Source organism: Bufo bufo, chromosome 2 (assembly GCF_905171765.1).
Source record: "Bufo bufo chromosome 2, aBufBuf1.1, whole genome shotgun sequence".
Classification (NCBI taxonomy): domain Eukaryota; kingdom Metazoa; phylum Chordata; class Amphibia; order Anura; family Bufonidae; genus Bufo; species Bufo bufo.
The window spans coordinates 278,121,516-278,143,670 of record NC_053390.1 but is presented as its reverse complement, the minus strand read 5'-3'; the positions used below and the strand labels follow the sequence as shown (position 1 = coordinate 278,143,670).

Sequence of the window (22,155 nt, the reverse complement as noted above, 5' to 3'; positions counted from 1 at the left end):
TTTGACCCCCCCCCCCCAATGCTGACCCTGACTACCTCTGTATACACAAAGCTGATTGAGCACTATGGGAATGGTGGAGCCCTAAACTCACCCGCACCACTGTCCCTACCTAATTGCACGATCCATCCTAAAGCGACAGCCCACAACTGAATGACAGTCCCTTCCTCACTAGGTGCTCGGCCCTATGAGTGAAAATACAAATGGAGAAAATACTAAACGTAATAACAGACAGGCAAAACCAGGATTGGATCAGATCCAAAAGCAAAGTCAAAATCAGACCAGAGTCTAAACCAGAGAGGTACATCAGAACCAAGACAAGATAGGGTCAGAGCAAGGAGATCACGTCATGCAATAAACGGCAGTCAGGACCAAGGTCATGGACAATCCAAAAGTCCAGAGTACCAGAGATCCAAACAGAAGTACCATACACACTAGTGAGGCTTAGAAAACCAATCACAGGCACCTGCTGCCAGCAGCTGCCTCTTTAAATCTCCCTATGGCAGAGAGCATATGACGCCGGGGCAATTCCTGATTGGTCCGACGACTCTGCTCCCTGATAGGCCGTGCAGCTACCATGTCAGTGGGGCATGCTGCTACAGCAACATCACAATGCTGGCATCGCCGCCATGGAGTGACAGGACCTGCCATGATAGCACCGCCAAGTGAACTCATGTGTATGCGGATCAGGAAGCAGCAAATACACTTCCTGCTCCAGTCCTAATGATCACATGATAACCAAGTGTCAGGTAACTGGAGGAGCCACTGGGTCTTAGCAGACTCAGATCAGCTCTGCAGTGAATACCAGGAGACTGCATTTCTTCTATAATTGGGGCCCTAGTCACAAGAGAAATAAAAATGTAATAATAATGTTAAGTGCCCCCTAAATGTCTTGTATGGCCCAGTTTTGAACTGGTAAAATCAAACAGTTTGTGATACAGATGCTGAAACGGGACGTAACTAATACTGACTGGGCCCCACAACAATTTTTTGTACGGGCACCCCCCCCTCACCCCCATGACCATCCTGGCATCGCATGGGTGCATGTGTAAGGGTGGGTTCACATCACGTTTTTGCCATCCATTTGGCAAAGTATATAACATATAAGTTGGGAAAAAAAGGACAGCACACCACGCTTTTGTATCCTGCAGAGTCCATAAAAAGAACATATGTTAACGTATACTTTTTTTTACAATGGAACTGTATGGTGACGGATACCACTGTATGTCATCTGTCTGAGGAATTCGTTAACGCATACGTTTTTTTTTTGTATACATTAAACAGATGGCAAAAACATGATGTGCTGCCATACAATGACTGGATAACACCACCATAAAGTGACTGGATAGCATTGCCATACAGTGATGGGACAATGCCGCCTTAGGCCTCTTGCACACAAACATATTTTTATTCCATTTCTGTTCTGTTTTTCATTTCAATAGGTCCGCCAAAAAAAAGGAAGGTACTCTGTGTGTATTCCGTTTCTGTATTTCCATATATCCGTTCCGCTAAAAGATAAAAGTTGTCCAATTCTTGTCCCCATTACGGACAAGGATAGTACTGTTCTATGAAGGGCCAGCTGTTCCGTTCCGCAAAATACGGAATGCACATGGATGTGATCCTTATTTTTTGTGGATCCATTTTTTGCGGACCGCAAAATACATACGGTCGTGTGCAAGAGGCATTACAGTGACAAAATAACACCACCATACAGTGACCATATTGTGAATGGATAATGCTGCCATACAGAAACAGAATAGCAGGCTATAAGCGGGAACAGTACAGAATATGACCAAAAGCACAGTATAGAGTATAAGAGGGCACAGTACAGATTAGGAGGCACATTATAGCTTATAAGGGTCCACATCGACGGTCCACATAGTGTTTCTTTTGGGAGGGCACTGTGTAACTTCAAAGTTGAAACAATTGACAGAGCAGCAGCATCCGCCCACTGCTGTTCCACCAATCAACTAACACAGTGCAGCACTGCAGAGGAGAGGAACCACCAGCCTATGTGCGTCTCCATAGTCCTGGCCACCACAGAGGCACCTTTTCATATAGTGTGCAAGCACGACCACCACTGATGGATTGCAGGGTGGTCGTAACCAGGGTATAATGTGATGGAAAAATGAATCCAGCCAGCAAAGGAAGCAATATGTACAATCACAATACATTAGTAAGTGCCTTGTATTAATTTTCTCTACATGATAAATGCTATTTGCTACAGTTAAAACCAACTAAAACCAGGTACTTATTTTCTGATTAGATTTTTAAAATTCTATTTTCTGTGCAGCCATCTTACCTGAGTCGCTGCTGTGCTCTGTTAACAGCAGTTCATAGATGTTTTACAGCAGTCACATGGACATAACAAAATAGTTGGGTGACTTTCATTAACTTCTATGTTACAGTTTTCTAGGCATGCTCTGAGACTGTGACCTGTGCTTTATTTAAACAATAGGTTATTTTCTGACCGTAAATTGCTTAAATCTTAAGTGGGGAAATTTTCATGTGTGGTATTTTTTAAGTCAGTTTTGCTGTAGTCAATATTGCCATAATTCACAGCAAATTTGTCAAAAGAGGTTTATTCAGTTTTTATGTCATCAGCGGACTGGAGTGAGATTGTGCAAAGATTTTGCAGCAGCTTAAAAGTTGGAATTCATAACTCTGTCTAGATCCTTGCCAGCGTCAAATCACATCCATCTTCACTCCAATTTTACAAACTGGCACAAATGGCAGTAATTTCTAGTGTAAATGAAGTAAATGTGCTATACAAAAGTGTAAATACACGCACAGACAAATAAAATAATGCAGCAAGAAGAAGTTGTTGTTGTCTGTGTTTTTGACCTGCACCTTGTTTTGGCTCGCAATAACTGGTGGAAATAACTGATCTGATCAAAACAGTAACTGAAATGTGAACTAGGCCTAAATGATTTAAATATTAGAGCAAAAGAATAAGTTCAACATAAGTTCAATGGGGAAAACCGTACAACTGAAAAGAGTCTCTTTGGGCCACCTCTAGACTAGATATAAGATGAGATATGTTTGGGCATGGAGGCATACAGGTTCTGTATGGTATCCTGCTACACATTTGTCCACAGATGTTGCAGTAGGTCCTGGGGATCCTGCACACTCACAACTCAAGTTGCTGAGCCTGGCATCCCAGCTGTTCTCATAAATGCTTGATGGCAGGCCAAGGAAGTCTTGCAATCTGGTGGAGACATTCCCAGGAAACACTTGCTGTGTGTGGGTAAGCATTATCCTGAAAAATGCCAGTTTGAAGCCCGTCACTGAGAGGCAACACATGTGGCTACAGGATGTCCTGCACATATCACTAAGCTGTTAGAGTCCCTTATGACTATAAGTGACCGACTGTCATATGCGATGGGTCCCCAGATCATTACACCAAGTTGGATTGGTGTGTCACTCAACAACAAAGGCAGGGTTGAAGTGCTAACAATGAGGTCTCAATACTCAAACCTGACTGTCAGCGGATCCCAAAGACAATACAATTCCAGTCTGTAACAGACCAGGTTTAACGTTCATGACACCACTGCAAATGAAGGCAATAGTAGATCGCTGTCAATGCCAGGACACTTAATGGGCATCATAACCCTAAATTTCTTTCTTCTAAGTACCTGGATATGGTCCAACCAGAGACAGGGGTGTGTAGTGAAGACTCCAGCTGTGTATGGATGGTGGACAATGAAACTGCGGGCGCTGCTTGTGCTTGATAGCAGATCAAACAATCCTTTCTACTCGTAGTCTGTGTAGGCCATCTGGAGCCTGTTCTTTGTATGTGCATGCCCTCACGTACCCACTATTCCCAACACCTCCTAATAGCTAGGTCAGAACGGCGTAGATGGTAGGTAATTCATTTTAACAATCATCGTGCTTGTCTTAATCCAATTTGCGCTCCCTATCATAGTTTATCAACTGGGCAAAATGTCTTCGAGTGCATCATAGAGGCATGTCTAGCAATCATCTAGAAATACTCTACCCAGAAGTAGCCCCTGAGAGCCTACAGCAATTTGACATTTGTATCTGGGTGTGTTATTTTTTGTTGTTGTTAATGAGTGTACATTAATAAATGGGGGTCTAAGTTTGACACTTTTTATATTAATAAAGTATATTCTGGGAAGGAGTGGGTGGCAAAAAAAGTAATCCTTTCCTGCCTTGGATCCATTACAGTATCTTGACAATAAAACAACAACAAATAAACATGTACTATAGCCACTAATGCTTTGACTACAGTACAGTAGATCCACGGTCGGGCAGGAACTGACAGCATCATAAGTTGTCATAATGCTGTGAGTTTGGGTCAGGAGCAGTGTTCAGTCAGGGAAATGCAGCCATTACACAGAGCATGCTTCCCGGATGAAACATGTTTGGCCTATGCATTTATGGAGTCAATGGGGATTTTTTTTAATGAGTAAAAGCTTAAACAGACAACAGTAGTCAGGGAGGTAAATAAAACAAAAAACACATCATAATAAAGTTACATTTTTGTTGAAATATAGAACATTCTCCATTGCCTAATATGCTTATAGTGATTTCAATTCCAGTTATTCATCTTTCATGGTTCCCGAAGAATTGACTCTTACAAATAGCTGATATTACTTTGAAGGATAGAGCTTAGAGAAGTTAAAGCATACCTGTCATTTCAGGTGACTGTTCAGAATGAGCTGTCTGTGTGTGTACATGAGAAATCACAGTATTTCTGCCCATTCTATGACTTTATAGGCTCTGTCTCTGTCAGGTTTTTGAGATAGTTAAAACACTAGCTGTTATAATGTTTTCAAACTGATAAGAATCAGCCTACATTGAGTGTTTATGAGCTGTCAGGAGTTTCAAGAGCCTGCTAGTCTGCGAATGCACAGAAACTGAAAGATGTAGAGGAAAAACTGTTAAAAACTTTTAATAAAGTCCAATTGAAAAGATGATTTAGCCCCAAATGAGTAAAATGCAATGATAAAAAAATATCCATAAGGTTATGGGCCTTTCATTAAAAGCAAACAAACGTTTGGTCTCATGTGTTATAGTAGTTGAGTTGATATTCATGTCTCTGTAAGCTGGTTACATTGATAGTGGCGAATTATTAATATTGTATGGGATTGTCTGGCAGTTTTTAAAATATTCAGGGGAGTAGGCTTATAAAACAAAATAAAGAAAAATGCTTAACTCAGCAGCTAAAGGTTCATTTGTTCCAGTGCTGTGGTTTCACCGGCTTTCAGTCCCCATCAGATTGGAAATGATGATGTCACATCCATCTTTCACATGAATCACTGGCCCCAGCGGTCATGTGTCATTCAAGCACAAGTGACTGCTGAGGCCAAGGATTGGCTGAGTTGAGGGGTCACATGAATGATGGATGTGTAGTCTTCACTTCTGGTCCGATGAGAACCAAAGTCCCAGGAATCAGACCTGCAGAAGTTTAATGGATGGAACTTGTTCCCCTCAGGATTTTACAAATGGTGGACAACCACTTTGATCAAACTGCATCTGCAATTTTTATATTGATACCCAGATGTGTACAATATAACCGCATGTACTCCTTGGAAATATATGCTATGGCTCCTGCTGTATATGGGATGTGCATTAATAGTCATAATTATTTAAAGCTCCTCTGAAACTCAGTTTGAAAGGATTGTCTCTGATATTTTCTAAAAACCCTTGAATTTATAAGACAAAAATGAGAAAAATGCAAACTTGGTACTACCATTTTTTTTGACCACTTCTCGGTCAAGTGTTGTGCCTTGGCCCTAATGCCATTGCATCTACTGAAAGTGTTGTACACAAAATGTCACTGCAGTCTATACGGTATTAACATGGTTATTGGCACATAATGTCACCATGGATGGAGCATCGCCTACACTTGACCAATAATGATATGCAGAGATCAGTGAGGAAGACTGAAGAATAACAGTGCCAAATCAAAAGGATAAGACATCATTTTGGATTCGACTGCATGCCAATATATATCATGCTTGATTGACTACAGTCCAATTACATCTTCACACCTGCCACACATAGTTCTTCTACCCTCTTATAGCAATAGAACCGAAATATCCAGCATGAACACTTTTAGCAGTGATAAAGTTAGTACATATGTTCTTCACAAACCAGCATACGCTGTGTTAATCTGGACCTCAGTACTTTTGTCTTCATTTCATTTATATTGTAACGGCCAATGATGGGAAGAAAGCAAGCGAGCATCACTGTAATTATGGCCATCATGTAGCCCCAGCCAAGTGAGCAGCTGCCGCTTCTGTAGGACAGGGAAGAGTTGCAGATCTGTTTTGCAAATGTGGAACGAAGACTGACAGGAAACAGGAGTAGCCCAATAATTGTAACAGCCACTGTCAATAGAAAGCAGAAGAAAATAATCAGAATATATTGCAGATATGGTGTGAGAGGGAGAAATGAAAATTGTTAGCCCATTTATTCGTTTTAACTGCTGAGGCTTAAAATAAATATCTGCCTAATATACACCATCAATCATAACATTAAAACCACCGGTTTAAGCGGGCACTCGCACAAATATGAATTTACTGTCCATATTAAATCCACATTTTTTGAGGATCGGATGCAGACCCATTAATTTCAATAGGTCGGCAAAAGATGTGTTCAGCGGACCTAGAACATGTTCTATTTTTTTCCATTTTGTGGACAAGAATAGGCATCTCTAACAAAGGGCAGGACATGCTGATCTGCAAAATGCGGAACATACGTGGCGGGTATCCGTGCCGTTTGCAGTAAATCCTTTAAGGTGGGTTTTCCATTTTTAAAGCTTTTTTTTATTTTTCAAATACTAAGTTAAACATGAGGAATCAGAGAAAAATACTTTTAGTCCATTAAAGCATGGAGCGATGTGCATTCAATATGTATAGGTATCTGAGGGCTGATTGTGAGTGATGCACATCATGAATTATGCATATATGGTTTACTTCAATTATCTTTAAGGAATCATGGAGTCTTGATCAGTCTGGCACTAATCATGTTGGCCTATAATCTGCTTGTGCATTGAGAAATCACCTTTATTAATTATCTGGTGCATTAACAATCATGTTGATATAAATCACCTCTGTTTATCATCTGGTACATTAGCAATCATGTTGATATAATAATTTTTTACATTTCTGAATTATGTATTGATTTTCATTCTATTTCGTTGGTTTATTTTTGATTTATCATAATCTTTCTATTCTTGGTTTATTGTTACCTAGTATTTCTCCCCTGATGAACCTATTTTTGTGGAAACGCGTTGGGATGTTTAGGGTAATATGAGGGTGAGTCAGGGCAGACACGAGACCACGGTCCACCCACCATCAGGGTGTTCCTGTGGGTTGAGGTTCTAATCAGGGTCCTCGTAGGGATAGTTTGTTCCCACGTGCCCACTGTCTGTCTCCCCCGTTTTTGTTGTTGTTTTTTTGTACTAACAGAGTGTTAGGGGATATGATATAATTTTTAGTTTTTTATTTGTTTTTGATGTACAGGGTGGGCCATTTATATGGATACACCTTAATAAAATGGGAATGGTTGGTGATATTAACTTCCTGTTTGTGGCACATTAGTATATGTGAGGGGGGAAACTTTTCAAGATGGGTGGTGACCATGGTGGCCATTTTGAAGTCGGCCATTTTGAATCCAACTTTTGTTTTTTCAATAGGAAGAGGGTCATGTGACACATCAAACTTATTGGGAATTTAACAAGAAAAACAATTGTGTGCTTGGTTTTAACGTAACTTTATTCTTTCATGAGTTATTTGCAAGTTTCTGACCACTTATAAAATGTGTTCAATGGGCTGCCCATTGTGTTGGATTGTCAATGCAACCCTCTTCTCCCACTCTTCACACACTGATAGCAACACCGCAGGAGAAATGCTAGCTCAGGCTTCCAGTAGCCGTAGTTTCAGGTGCTGCACATCTCGTATCTTCACAGCATAGACAATTGCCTTCAGATGACCCCAAAGATAAAAGTCTAAGGGGGTCAGATCGGGAGACCTTGGGGGCCATTCAACTGGCCCACGACGACCAATCCACTTTCCAGGAAACTGTTCATCTAGGAATGCTCGGACCTGACACCCATAATGTGGTGGTGCACCATCTTGCTGGAAAAACTCCGGGAACGTAACAGCTTCAGTGCATAAAGAGGGAAACACATCATCATGTAGCAATTTCGCATATCCAGTGGCCTTGAGGTTTCCATTGATGAAGAATGGCCCCACTATCTTTGTACCCCATATACCACACCATACCATCAATTTTTTTGTTCCAACAGTCTTGGAGGGATTTATCCAATGTGGGTTAGTGTCAGACCAATAGCGGTGGTTTTGTTTGTTAACTTCACCATTCACATAAAAGTTTGCCTCATCACTGAACAAAATCTTCTGCGTAAACTGAGGGTTCTGTTCCAATTTTTGTTTTGCCCATTCTGCAAATTCAGTGCGCCGATCTGGGTCATCCTCGTTGAGATGCTGCAGTAGCTGGAGTTTGTAAGGGTGCCATTTGTGAGTAGCTAATATCCACCGAAGGGATGTACTCTCCAGTGACATGCGGCGAGTGCTACGCTGTGGGCTCTTGCTGAATGAAGCTAGGACAGCCACTGATGTTTCTTCATTAGAGACAGATTTCATGCGTCCACATTTTGGCAAATCCAACACTCAACCAGTTTCACGAAACTTAGCAAGCAGTTTGCTAACTGTAGCATGGGAGATGGGTGGTCTCGTAGGGTGTCTTGCATTGAAATCTGCTGCAATGACCCGGTTACTGCGTTCACCAGACATCAACACAATTTCTATCCGCTCCTCACGTGTTAACCTCGGCGACATGTCAATGGCTGTAAACAAAGAGAAACTTGTAAATAACTCATGAAAGAATAAAGTTACGTTAAAACCAAGCACACCATTGTTTTTCGTGTGAAATTCCCAATAAGTTTGATGTGTCACATGACCCTCTTCCTATTGAAAAAACAAAAGTTGGATTCAAAATGGCCGACTTCAAAATGGCCACCATGGTCACCACCCTTCTTGAAAAGTTTCCCCCTCACATATACTAATGTGCCACAAACAGGAAGTTTATATCACCAACCATTCCCATTTTATTAAGGTGTATCCATATAAATGGCCGACCCTGTACTTTGAAGTGGCTCTTGTTATAATTATTAGTATTAAAAATTACGTTTTAATTCTTGCCTTCTGTGATTGAGTTCACACTTCAGTTATGTGATCAGTTATTTCTATCAGTTATTGTGAGCCAAAACCAGGTGTGGGACAAAAACACAGTACAGGTGCAAATCAAATCATTTTACCTTACCTCTGAGTAGGCTTTACTACTGGTTTTGGCTTACAATAACTGATGGAAATAACTGACCAAATAACTGACGTGTGAACGCAGCCTAAGCAGAGAGATTCTGCAGTTAGCAATCACTTTGGCACGTCACTTCAAACCTCTTATTAAAGGGGTTTTATGATGATAGATTCCCTGTAAAACATTTTCAAAAATCATATATCTACATTCAATAACACCTACATGTACCCTTTCCACTTTATTCTGGGCTGAGCTCAAAACACCCTGTACTTAAAGGGTACCTGGTAAGTGCAAGGTCTTTTGAATGTAAAAGGGTATGAGAATACATTTATTTACCTGCAATGATCTGTGTATGTCTTGCTGGAGTGCAGAGCCTTCTCTGACATAGACCAGCTGGAATAACAGTCCATGACAGAACAAGTACAGCTCCAAAGCTTAACAGTAGCCAACCAATAAATAGTATCACAGCCGAAATCTAAAGAGATAAAATAAATAAATTACAGCATGTGATATATATATATATATATATATATATATACACTGCTCAAAAAAATAAAGGGAACACAAAAATAACACATCCTAGATCTGAATTAATTTAATATTCTTCTGAAATACTTTGTTCTTTACATACTTGAATGTGCTGACAACAAAATCACACAGAAATAAAAAAATGGAAATCAAATTTTTTAACTCATGGAGGTCTGGATTTGGAGTCACACTCAAAATTAAAGTGGAAAAACACACTACAGGCTGATCCAACTTTGATGTAATGTCCTTAAAACAAGTCAAAATGAGGCTCAGTAGTGTGTGTGGCCTCCACGTGCCTGTATGACCTCTCTACAACGCTGGTGCATGCTCCTGATGAGGTGGCGGACGGTCTCCTGAGGGATCTCCTCCCAGACCTGGACTAAAGCATCTGCCAACTCCTGGACAGTCTGTGGTGCAACGTGACGTTGGTGGATAGAGCGAGACATGATGTCCCAGATGTGCTCAATTGGATTCAGGTTTGGGGACCGGGCGGGCCAGTCCAGAGCATCAATGCCTTCGTCTTGCAGGAACTGCTGACACACTCCAGCCACATGAGGTCTAGCATTGTCTAGCATTAGGAGGAACCCAGGGCCAACCGCACCAGCATATGGTCTCACAAGGGGTCTGAGGATCTCATCTCGGTACCTAATGGCAGTCAGGCTACCTCTGGCGAGCACATGGAGGGCTGTGCGGCCCTCCAAAGAAATGCCACCCCACACCATTACTGACCCAATGCCAAACCGGTCATGCTGGTGTATGTTGCAGGCAGCAGAACGTTCTCCACGGCATCTCCAGACTCTGTCACGTCTGTCGCATGTGCTCAGTGTGAACCTGCTTTCATCTGTGAAGAGCACAGGGCGCCAGTGGCGAATGTGCCAATCTTGGTGTTCTCTGGCAAATGCCAACCGTCCTGCACGGTGTTGGGCTGTAAGCACAACCCCCACCTGTGGACGTCGGGCCCTCATATCACCCTCATGGAGTCTGTTTCTGACCGTTTGAGCAGACACATGCACATTTGTGGCCTGCTGGAGGTCATTTTGCAGGGCTCTGGCAGTGCTCCTCCTGTTCCTCCTTGCACAAAGGCGGAGGTAGCGGTCCTGCTGCTGGGTTGTTGCCCTCCTACTGCCTCCTCCACGTCTCCTGATGTACTGGCCTGTCTCCTGGTAGCGCCTCCATGCTCTGGACACTACTCTGACAGACACAGCAAACCTTCTTACCACAGCTCGCATTGATGTGCCATCCTGGATAAGCTGCACTACCTGAGCCACTTGTGTGGGTTGTAGACTCCGTCTCATGCTACCACTAGAGTGAAAGCACCGCCAGCATTCAAAAGTGACCAAAACATCAGCCAGGAAGCATAGGAACTGAGAAGTGTTCTGTAGTCACCACCTGCAGAACCACTCCTTTATTGGGGGTGTCTTGCTAATTGCCTATAATTTCCACCTGTTATCTATCCCATTTGCACAACAGCATGTGAAATTGATTGTCACTCAGTGTTGCTTCCTAAGTGGACAGTTTGATTTCACAGAAGTGTGATTGACTTGGAGTTACATTGTGTTGTTTAAGTGTTCCCTTTATTTTTTTGAGCAGTGTATATATATATATATATATATATATATACACACAGTGGATATAAAAAGTCTACACACCCCTGTTAAAATGTCAGGTTTCTGTGAGGTAAAAAAAATTAGACAAAGATAAATAATTTCAGAACTTTTTCCACCTTTAATGTGACCTAAACACTGTACAACTCAATTGAAAAACAAACTGAAATCTTTTAGGTAGAGGGATGAAAAAATATAAAAATAAAATAAAATGGTTGCATAAATGTGCACACCCTTAAACTGAAACTTTGTTGAAGCACCTTTTGATTTTATTACAGCACTCAGTCTTTTTGGGTATGAGTCTATCAGCATGGCACATTTTGACTTGGCAAGATTTGCCCACTCTTCTTTGCAAAAACACTCCAAATCTGTCAGATTGCGAGGGCATCTCCTGTGCACAGCCCTCTTCAGATCACCCCACAGATTTTCAATCGGATTCAGGTCTGGGCTCTGGCTGGGCCATTCCAAAACTTTAATCTTCTTCTGGTGAAGCCATTCCTTTGTTGATTTGGATGTATGCTTTGGGTTGTTGTCATGCTGAAATATGAAGTTCCTCTTCATGTTCAGCTTTCTAGCAGAAGCCTGAAGGTTTTGTGCCAATATTGACCTGTATTTGGAACTGTTCATAATTTCCTCTAGCTTAACTAAGGTCCCAGTTCCAGCTGAAGAAGAACAGCCCCAAAGCATGATCCTGCCACCACCATGCTTCACTGTGGGTATGGTGTTCTTTTGGTGATGTGCAGTGTTGTTTTTGGGCCAAACATATCTTTTGGAATTATGGCCAAAAAGTTCAACCTTGGTTTCATCAGACCATAACACCTTTTCCCACATGCTTTTGGGAGACTTCAGATGTGTTTTTGCAAAATGTAGCCTGGCTTGGATGTTTGTAAGAAAAGACTTTCGTCTTGCCACTCTACCCCATAGCCCAGACATATGAAGAATACGGGAGATTGTTGTCACATGTACCACACAGCCAGTACTTGCCAGATATTCCTGCAGCTCCTTTAATGTTGCTGTAGGCCTCTTGGTAGCCTCCCAGACCAGTTTTCTTCTCGTCTTTTCATCAATTTTGGAGGGACGCCCAGTTCTTGGTAATGTCACTGTTGTGCCATATTTTCTCCACTTGATAATGTGTTCCATGGTATATCTAATGCCTTTGAAATTCTTTTGTACCCTTCTCCTGACTGATACCTTTTAACAATGAGATCCCTCTGATGCTTTGGAAGCTCTCTGTGGACCATAGCTTTTCCTGTGGGATGCGACCAACTAGAGCAGCTGAACTTTATTTGGGGTTAATCAGAGGCACTTTAAATGATGGCATGTGTATGCTGACTCCTATTTAACATGATTTTAAATGTGATTGCTTAACTCAGCTACATCCCCAGTTATAAGAAGGTGTGCACACTTATGCAACCACATTATTTTTCAAGATTTCAATTTGGTCACATTAAAGGTGGAAAAAGTTCTGAAATGATTTATCTTTGTCATTTTTTTACAGCACAGAAACCTGACATTTTAAGGCTACTTTCACACTACCGTTCAGAGCGGGTCCGTCTGATGTCTGCACATACGGATCCGCTCCTATAATGCAGACGTTTGGATCCGTTCAGAACGGATCCGTCTGCATTATAGTTTAAAAAAAAATCTAAGTGTGAAAGTAGCCTGAACGGATCCGTCCAGACTTTACATTGAAAGTCAATGGGGGACGGATCCGTTTGAACATTGAGCCATATTGTGTCATCTTCAAACGGATCCGTCCCCATTGACTTACATTGTAAGTCTGGACGGATCCGCTTGCCTCCGCACGGCCAGGCGGACACCCGAACGCTGCAAGCAGCGTTCAGGTGTCCGCTTGCTGAGCGGAGGCTGAACGCTGCCAGACTGATGCATTCTGAGCGGATCCGCGTCCACTCAGAATGCATTAGGGCAGTACGGATGCGTTCGGGGCCGCTTGTGAGCCCCTTCAAACAAATATATATATATATTGTGACACAGTGAAGTGTATGGTCTGGGAGGACAGGTATTTTCCTCCCAGCATGTGCTGCTGGGCTGATTTGCAGCCAGGTGGGGTCAAACACCGGACTGGATTTTAAGTGCCGGTCCGGGTTTTGACAACACCTAGCAATCCTTAACCACTTCAGCCCCCAGTGCTTAAACACCCTGAAAGACCAGGCCACTTTTTACACTTCTGACCTACACTACTTTCACCATTTATTGCTCGGTCATGCAACTTACCACCCAAATGAATTTTACCTCCTTTTCTTCTCACTAATAGAGCTTTCATTTGGTGGTATTTCATTGCTGCTGACATTTTTACTTTTTTTGTTATTAATCGAAATTTAACGATTTTTTTGCAAAAAAATGACATTTTTCACTTTCAGTTGTAAAATTTAGCAAAAAAAACTATTGTCTTTGATAAAAAAAAAATGTTTGGGTAAAAAAAAAATGGTTTGGGTAAAAGTTATAGCGCTTACAAACTATGGTACAAAAATGTGAATTTCCGCTTTTTGAAGCAGCTCTGACTTTCTGAGCACCTGTCATGTTTCCTGAGGTTCTACAATGCCCAGACAGTACAAATACCCCACAAATGACCCCATTTCGGAAAGTACACACCCTAAGGTATTCGCTGATGGGCATAGTGAGTTCATAGAACTTTTTATTTTTTGTCACAAGTTAGCGGAAAACGATGATTTTTTTTTTTTTTTTCTTACAAAGTCTCATATTCCACTAACTTGTGACAAAAAATAAAAAGTTCTATGAACTCACTATGCCCATCAGCGAATACCTTGGGGTCTCTTCTTTCCAAAATGGGGTCACTTGTGGGGTAGTTATACTGCCCTGGCATTCTAGGGGCCCAAATGTGTGGTAAGGAGTTTGAAATCAAATTCTGTAAAAAATGACGAGTGAAATCTGAAAGGTGCTCTTTGGAATATGGGCCCCTTTGCCCACCTAGGCTGCAAAAAAGTGTCACACATCTGGTATCTCCGTATTCAGTAGAAGTTGGGGAATGTGCTTTGTGGTGTCTTTTTACATATACCCATGCTGGGTGAGATAAATATCTTGGTCAAATGCCAACTTTGTATAAAAAAATGGGAAAAGTTGTCTTTTGCCAAGATATTTCTCTCACCCAGCATGGGTATATGTAAAATGACACCCCAAAACACATTCCCCAACTTCTACTGAATACGGAGATACCAGATGTGTGACACTTTTTTGCAGCCTAGGTGGGCAAAGGGGCCCATATTCCAAAGAGCACCTTTCGGATTTCACTCGTCATTTTTTACAGAATTTGATTTCAAACTCCTTACCACACATTTGGGCCACTAGAATGCCAGGGCAGTATAACTACCCCACAAGTGACCCCATTTTGGAAAGAAGACACCCCAAGGTATTCCGTGAGGGGCATGGCGAGTTCCTAGAATTTTTTATTTTTTGTCACAAGTTAGTGGAAAATGATGATTTTTTTTTTTTTTTCATACAAAGTCTCATATTCCACTAACTTGTGACAAAAAAAAAAAACTTCCATGAACTCGCCATGCCCATCAGCGAATACCTTGGGGTCTCTTCTTTCCAAAATGGGGTCACTTGTGGGGTAGTTATACTGCCCTGGCATTCTAGGGGCCCAAATGTGTGGTAAGGAGTTTGAAATCAAATTCTGTAAAAAATGACGAGTGAAATCCGAAAGGTGCTCTTTGGAATATGGGCCCCTTTGCCCACCTAGGCTGCAAAAAAGTGTCACACATCTGGTATCTCCGTATTCAGTAGAAGTTGGGGAATGTGTTTTGGGGTGTCTTTTTACATATACCCATGCTGGGTGAGATAAATATCTTGGTCAAATGCCAACTTTGTATAAAAAAATGGGAAAAGTTGTCTTTTGCCAAGATATTTCTCTCACCCAGCATGGGTATATGTAAAATGACACCCCAAAACACATTCCCCAACTTCTCCTGAGTACGGAGATACCAGATGTGTGACACTTTTTTGCAGCCTAGGTGGGCAAAGGGGCCCATATTCCAAAGAGCACCTTTCGGATTTCACTCGTCATTTTTTACAGAATTTGATTTCAAACTCCTTACCACACATTTGGGCCCCTAGAATGCCAGGGCAGTATAACTACCCCACAAGTGACCCCATTTTGGAAAGAAGACACCCCAAGGTATTCCGTGAGGGGCATGGCGAGTTCCTAGAATTTTTTATTTTTTGTCACAAGTTAGTGGAAAATGATGATTTTTTTTTTTTTTTTTCATACAAAGTCTCATATTCCACTAACTTGTGACAAAAAATAAAAACTTCCATGAACTCGCCATGCCCATCAGCGAATACCTTGGGGTCTCTTCTTTCCAAAATGGGGTCACTTGTGGGGTAGTTATACTGCCCTGGCATTCTAGGGGCCCAAATGTGTGGTAAGGAGTTTGAAATCAAATTCTGTAAAAAATGACGAGTGAAATCCGAAAGGTGCTCTTTGGAATATGGGCACCTTTGCCCACCTAGGCTGCAAAAAAGTGTCACACATCTGGTATCTCCGTATTCAGTAGAAGTTGGGGAATGTGTTTTGGGGTGTCTTTTTACATATACCCATGCTGGGTGAGAGAAATATCTTGGCAAAAGACAACTTTTCCCATTTTTTTATACAAAGTTGGCATTTGACCAAGATATTTATCTCACCCAGCATGGGTATATGTAAAAAGACACCCCAAAACACATTCCCCAACTTCTACTGAATACGGAGATACCAGATGTGTGACACTTTTTTGCAGCCTAGGTGGGCAAAGGGGCCCATATTCCAAAGAGCACCTTTCGGATTTCACTCGTCATTTTTTACAGAATTTGATTTCAAACTCCTTACCACACATTTGGGCCCCTAGAATGCCAGGGCAGTATAACTACCCCACAAGTGACCCCATTTTGGAAAGAAGAGACCCCAAGGTATTCGCTGATGGGCATGGCGAGTTCTTGGAAGTTTTTATTTTTTGTCACAAGTTAGTGGAATATGAGACTTTGTATGAAAAAAAAAAAAAAAAAAAATCATCATTTTCCACTAACTTGTGACAAAAAATAAAAAATTCTAGGAACTCGCCATGCCCCTCACGGAATACCTTGGGGTGTCTTCTTTCCAAAATAGGGTCACTTGTGGGGTAGTTATACTGCCCTGGCATTTTCCAGGGGCCCTAATGTGTGGTAAGTAGGTAAATGACCTGTGAAATCCGAAAGGTGCTCTTTGGAATGTGGGCCCCTTTGCCCACCTAGGCTGCAAAAAAGTGTCACACATCTGGTATCGCCGTACTCGGGAGAAGTTGGGGAATGTGTTTTGTGGTGTCATTTTACATATACCCATGCTGGGTGAGAGAAATATCTTGGCAAAAGACAACTTTTCCCATTTTTTTATACAAAGTTGGCATTTGACCAAGATATTTATCTCACCCAGCATGGGTATATGTAAAATGACACCCCAAAACACATTCACCAACTTCTACTGAATACGGAGATACCACATGTGTGACACTTTTTTGCAGCCTAGGTGGGCAAAGGGGCCCAAATTCCTTTTAGGAGGGCATTTTTAGACATTTGGATACCAGACTTCTTCTCACGCTTTGGGGCCCCTAAAATGCCAGGGCAGTATAAATACCCCACATGTGACCCCATTTTGGAAAGAAGACAGCCCAAGGTATTCAATGAGGGGCATAGCGAGTTCATAGAAAAAAAAAAATTTAGGCACAAGTTAGCGGAAATTGATTTTTTAAATTTTTTTCTCACAAAGTCTCCCTTTCCGCTAACTTGGGACAAAAATTTCAATCTTTCATGGACTCAATATGCCCCTCAGCGAATACCTTGGGGTGTCTTCTTTCCAAAATGGTGTTATTTGTGGGGTGTTTGTACTGCCCTGGCATTTGAGGGTCTCCGCAATCATTACATGTATGCCCAGCATTAGGAGTTTCTGCTATTCTCCTTATATTGAGCATACGGGTAATGCGATTTTTTTTTTCCGTTCAGCCTCTGGGCTGAAAGAAAAAAATGAACGGCACAGATTTTTTCATTCGCATCGATCAATGTGGATGAAAAAATCTCTGCCAAAAAAAGAAAAAGGAGGGGAAAGGCGTCTGCCAGGACATAGGAGCTCCGCCCAACATCCATACCCACTTAGCTCGTATGCCCTGGCAAACCAGATTTCTCCATTCACATCAATCGATGTGGATGAATAAATCATTGCCGGGATTTTTTCTTTTTATATATACAAAGTGTTTGCCAAAGTATATGAACACCGCCACCTCCTCAGCTCATATGCCTCGGCAAACGTATCTTTTACTGCAGAGGAGAAATCTCGTCTTGCAGCGCCGCATACACCGACTTGCGTGTAATCTGACAGCAGCGCAATGCTTCTGTCCGAATGCACATCAGTGCTGCAGCTAGTCGATCGGTTGGTCCACCTGAAAGGTAAAAAAAACAAAACAAAAAAGAAAAAACCAGGCCGCAACGCAATAAATTTATTAACTGTTGAACAGAACATAGAAACTTTTTTTAAACTTTTTTAACTGAACGTTTAACTTTTTTACTTACCGGTATTTTTTTTTTTGTTTAGTTTTTTTTACCTTTATAGAACAAACCTCTCCTTCCCCATGGGACAAGTGCAAAGCGCAAATCGCCCAAAGATGTGGCGAAGTACGTTATGCACTTTATCCCAGGTGAAAGGAGAGGTTTGCAGCAGCTGTGAGTGAATGGGCCCTAATAGCCCTGTGTGCCTGTCCTGGTGAGATGTGATCCCTATGCTAGGTGTACCTGTGTGTGGTACTTCCGGAAACACTCTCCATAGCATAGGGCAGGGTGGTCAGCACAGTCAGGACAGAAATAGCGGGTGTCACGCCTTATTCCACTCCTGCTACAGACACGACATCTTTTTCGGGGTGACGGTTGGGTTGAGGTACCAGGAACGACACTGGGGAAATGTCGCTCGTGTAGACGGCTAACTACACTGGTGGATGGGGCCACGGAACCTCCTGGGTAAAGGAGGTTCTCGATGATCTCTTCCTGGAATTTGAGGAAGGATCCTGTTCTCCCAGCCTTACTGTAGAGAACAAAACTATTGTACAGCGCCAATTGAATCAAATATACAGACACCTTCTTATACCAGCGTCTGGTTCTGCGGGAAACTAAATACGGAGACAACATCTGGTCATTGAAGTCCACCCCTCCCATGAGCGCATTATAGTCGTGGACACAGAGGGGCTTTTCAATGACACGGGTTGCTCGCTCAATTTGGATTGTCGTGTCTGCGTGAATGGAGGAGAGCATGTAAACGTCACGCTTGTCTCTCCATTTCACCGCGAGCAGTTCTTCGTTACACAAGGCAGCCCTCTGCCCCCTTGCAAGACGGGTGGTTACAAGCCGTTGGGGGAAGCCCACGCGACTAGTTCGCGCGGTGCCACCGGCGCAAATCCGTTCTAGAAACAAATGCCTAAAGAGGGCCACACTTGTGTAGAAATTGTCCACATAAAGATGGTACCCCTTGCCGAATAAGGGTGACACCAAGTCCCAGACTGTCTTCCCACTGCTCCCCAGGTAGTCAGGGCAACCGACCGGCTCCAGGGTCTGATCTTTTCCCTCATAGATCCGAAATTTGTGGGTATAGCCTGTGGCCCTTTCACAGAGCTTATACAATTTGACCCCATACCGGGCACGCTTGCTTGGGATGTATTGTTTGAAGCCAAGGCGCCCGGTAAAATGTATTAGGGACTCGTCTACGCAGATGTTTTGCTCAGGGGTATACAAATCTGCAAATTTCAGGTTGAAATGGTCTATGAGGGGCCGAATTTTGTGGAGCCGGTCAAAAGCAGGGTGGCCTCTGGGACGGGAGGTGGTGTTGTCGCTAAAATGCAGAAAACGGAGGATGGTCTCAAATCGTGTCCTGGACATAGCAGCAGAGAACATGGGCATGTGATGAATTGGGTGCGTTGACCAATATGACCGCAATTCATGCTTTTTTGTCAGGCCCATGTTGAGGAGAAGGCCCAAAAAAATTTTAAGTTCGGAAACTTGTACTGGTTTCCACCGGAAAGGCTGGGCATAATAGCTTCCCGGGTTTGCGGTTATAAATTGTGTGGCATACTGGTTGGTCTCTGCCACGACTAAGTCCAAGAGCTCCGCAGTCAAGAACAGCTAAAAAAATCCCAGGGCCGAACCGATTTGAGCCGTCTCAACCCGAACTCCAGACTGGGCGGTGAAAGGGGGAACTACTGGTGCGGCTGAAGTTGGTGACTGCCAATCAGGATTTGCCAGCACCTCAGGGACTCTAGGGGCTCTACGGGCCTGTCTGTGCAGTGGCTGCGACGGGGTAACTATTGCACGTGCCACCTTACCAGCTTCAACTGCCCTTCTGGTGCTCGCTACTTCACCAGGTTGTACGGCAGTGCTGGTACTAGGTCCAGGAAGGGCTGCGCTGCTGGTGTATGCCTCACCACGTGATCCGGCAGCGACAGCCCCACTCTGCTGCTCTTGAAGCGGATCCTGCGTAACCTGTGGTCTAGCGACATGGGGCCGGGTACGCCTGGTGCTGCCAGGGACCTCCACCTCCTCGTCCGAACTTTGGGTCAGAGAGCCACTGCTTTCCACAGGTTCATATTCTGACCCGCTAGATTCGTCAGATGAGGGTTCCCACTCCTCATCCGACTGGGTCAGAATCCTGTAGGCCTCTTCAGAAGAATACCCCCTGTTTGACATTTTGGACTACTAAATTTAGGGGTATTCCCTGAGACTACCCAAGAAAAAAAGCAAACCTGTCTTACAAAGGGGAGGCTAGCGAAGTACCGGAGGCTGCTGTGGTTGATAAAAAATATCAAAACTGATTTTTTTTATCGCCGCAGTGCGTGTAAAATGAATGTGCAGTGATCAAAAAATATATATTTTTTGTCACTGCGGTGGGGAGGGCGTGGGTGAACGCACGTGTGGGCGACCGATCAGGCCTGATCGGGCAAACACTGCGTTTTGGGTGGAGGGCGAGCTAAGGTGACACTAATACTATTATAGATCTGACCGTGATCAGTTTTGATCACTTACAGATACTATAAAAGTACAAATGCTGATTAGCGATACGCTAAACAGCGAATAAAAGTGACTGCGGTGCGGTGGGGTGGGCGCTAACTGACGCTAACTACCTAACCAAGGGGCCTAAACTATCCCTAAAACCTAACAGCCAATACCAGTGAAAAAAAAAAAGTGACAGTTTACACTGATCACTTTTTTTCCTTTCACTAGTGATTGACAGGGGCGATCAAAGGGGTGATCAAAGGGTTAATTGGGGTGCAGGTGGGTGATCTGGGGCTAAGGTGTAGTGTTTGGTGTACTCACAGTTCAGTCTGCTCCTGTGCTGGATCCAACCGACGAAAAGGACCAGCACAGGAGCAGACAAGCCATATAACAGATCATATTTACTAATATGATCTGTTATATGACTTTGGATTGGATTTTTTGAAAATCGCCAGCCTGCCAGCCAATGATCGTTGCTGGCAGGCTGGTGACGAAATACTTCTTTTAATTTTGCCGGCCCGCGATGCGCATGCGCGGGCCTGCTTTGAGCGAAATCTCGCGTCTCGCGAGATGACGCGTATATGCGTGACTCTGCGCAGCGCTGCCACCTCCGGAACGCGATCCTGCGTTAGGCGGTCCGGAGGTGGTTAAAAGACAGCTGGGCTCAGCAGCAAGGTGTCTCTTTTTTGGGATCTGAGTAGTGTTGATTGAGCACCAAAGTGCTTGGGTGCTCTGGCCGAACACATCGGGATGCTCGAGTATAATGGAAGTCAATAGGAAAACCCGAGCATTAAACCAGGCACCCCCTGCTCTGAAGAGGAGAGAGTGCCTGGTTCATAGGAAAAGGTCAGAAATTGATGGAAACACCACAGAAAGGGTTCAGAAACAGCATGGGGAGAACACCACAGAAAGGGTTCAGAAACAGCATGGGGAGGATGTCTAGATGCATCTTGGACTCTGAGGTTGCTGCTGTGAACCATGTTGTCCAAGTACTACGCCACTTTTACAGACTGACAATAATACGCACAAAACCGGAAAAAAAAAATAGTTAAGAAACATTCTTTCCTGTATATAAAGTGCAAGTGCTGCCAAAAATTAGCTGACCTGATCCTGTAAAAAATTATATGCGAGGGAATTATATGCGACAAATAATCATGTTGATATGATGGAAGAGGAGGAGGAGAAAAGGAAGATTTAACCATATACCCTTTTTTGTGGTGGAAGGGTACATAGGAATACAGTGTATTGAGTACATTAAACAACACATTTAAAGTGCCTTTGTTCATCCGCTTTCCTCTGGTGGAGTAGAGAAGTCAGGGGCAATCCAGGCCTTGTTCATTTTTATAAGCGTCAACCTGTCAGCATTTTCAGTTGACAGGCGGATACGCTTATCAGTTATAATGCCATCAGCAGCACTAAATACCTGCTCAGACAAAACGCTGGCGGCAGGGCAGGCCAGGATCTCCAAGGCGTAGAGCGCCAGTTCATGCCACGTGTCCATCTTGGACACCCAGTAGTTTTAAGGCACTGAGGGATCACTGAGGACCCTGATACGGTCTGCTACGTACTCTTTCACCATCTTCCAAAACTTTTCCCTCCTTGTGACACTAGACCGCACATCAGGGTGAGGGTGCTGGCAGGGTGTCATGAAACTGTCCCAGGCTTTGGAAAGTGTTGCCCTGCCTCTGTGTTGTCTAAAATG

General features: G+C 43.2%; 1 protein-coding gene across 1 annotated transcript in view; it reads right to left on the bottom strand.

Annotated features, from left to right (window-relative positions):
* Nucleotides 1-4,973: 4,973 nt before the first annotated feature.
* Nucleotides 4,974-22,155, bottom strand: part of TMEM211 (transmembrane protein 211) — a 28,310-nt gene continuing 11,128 nt past the window's right edge. The window contains exons 2-3 of the mRNA XM_040416573.1: nucleotides 9,640-9,778; nucleotides 4,974-6,353 (exon numbers count right to left, since the gene is read on the bottom strand). Coding sequence (XP_040272507.1) covers nucleotides 6,094-6,353; nucleotides 9,640-9,778 — 399 coding nt within the window. The 3' untranslated portion in view covers nucleotides 4,974-6,093. The remainder of the gene's footprint in view (nucleotides 6,354-9,639; nucleotides 9,779-22,155) is intronic.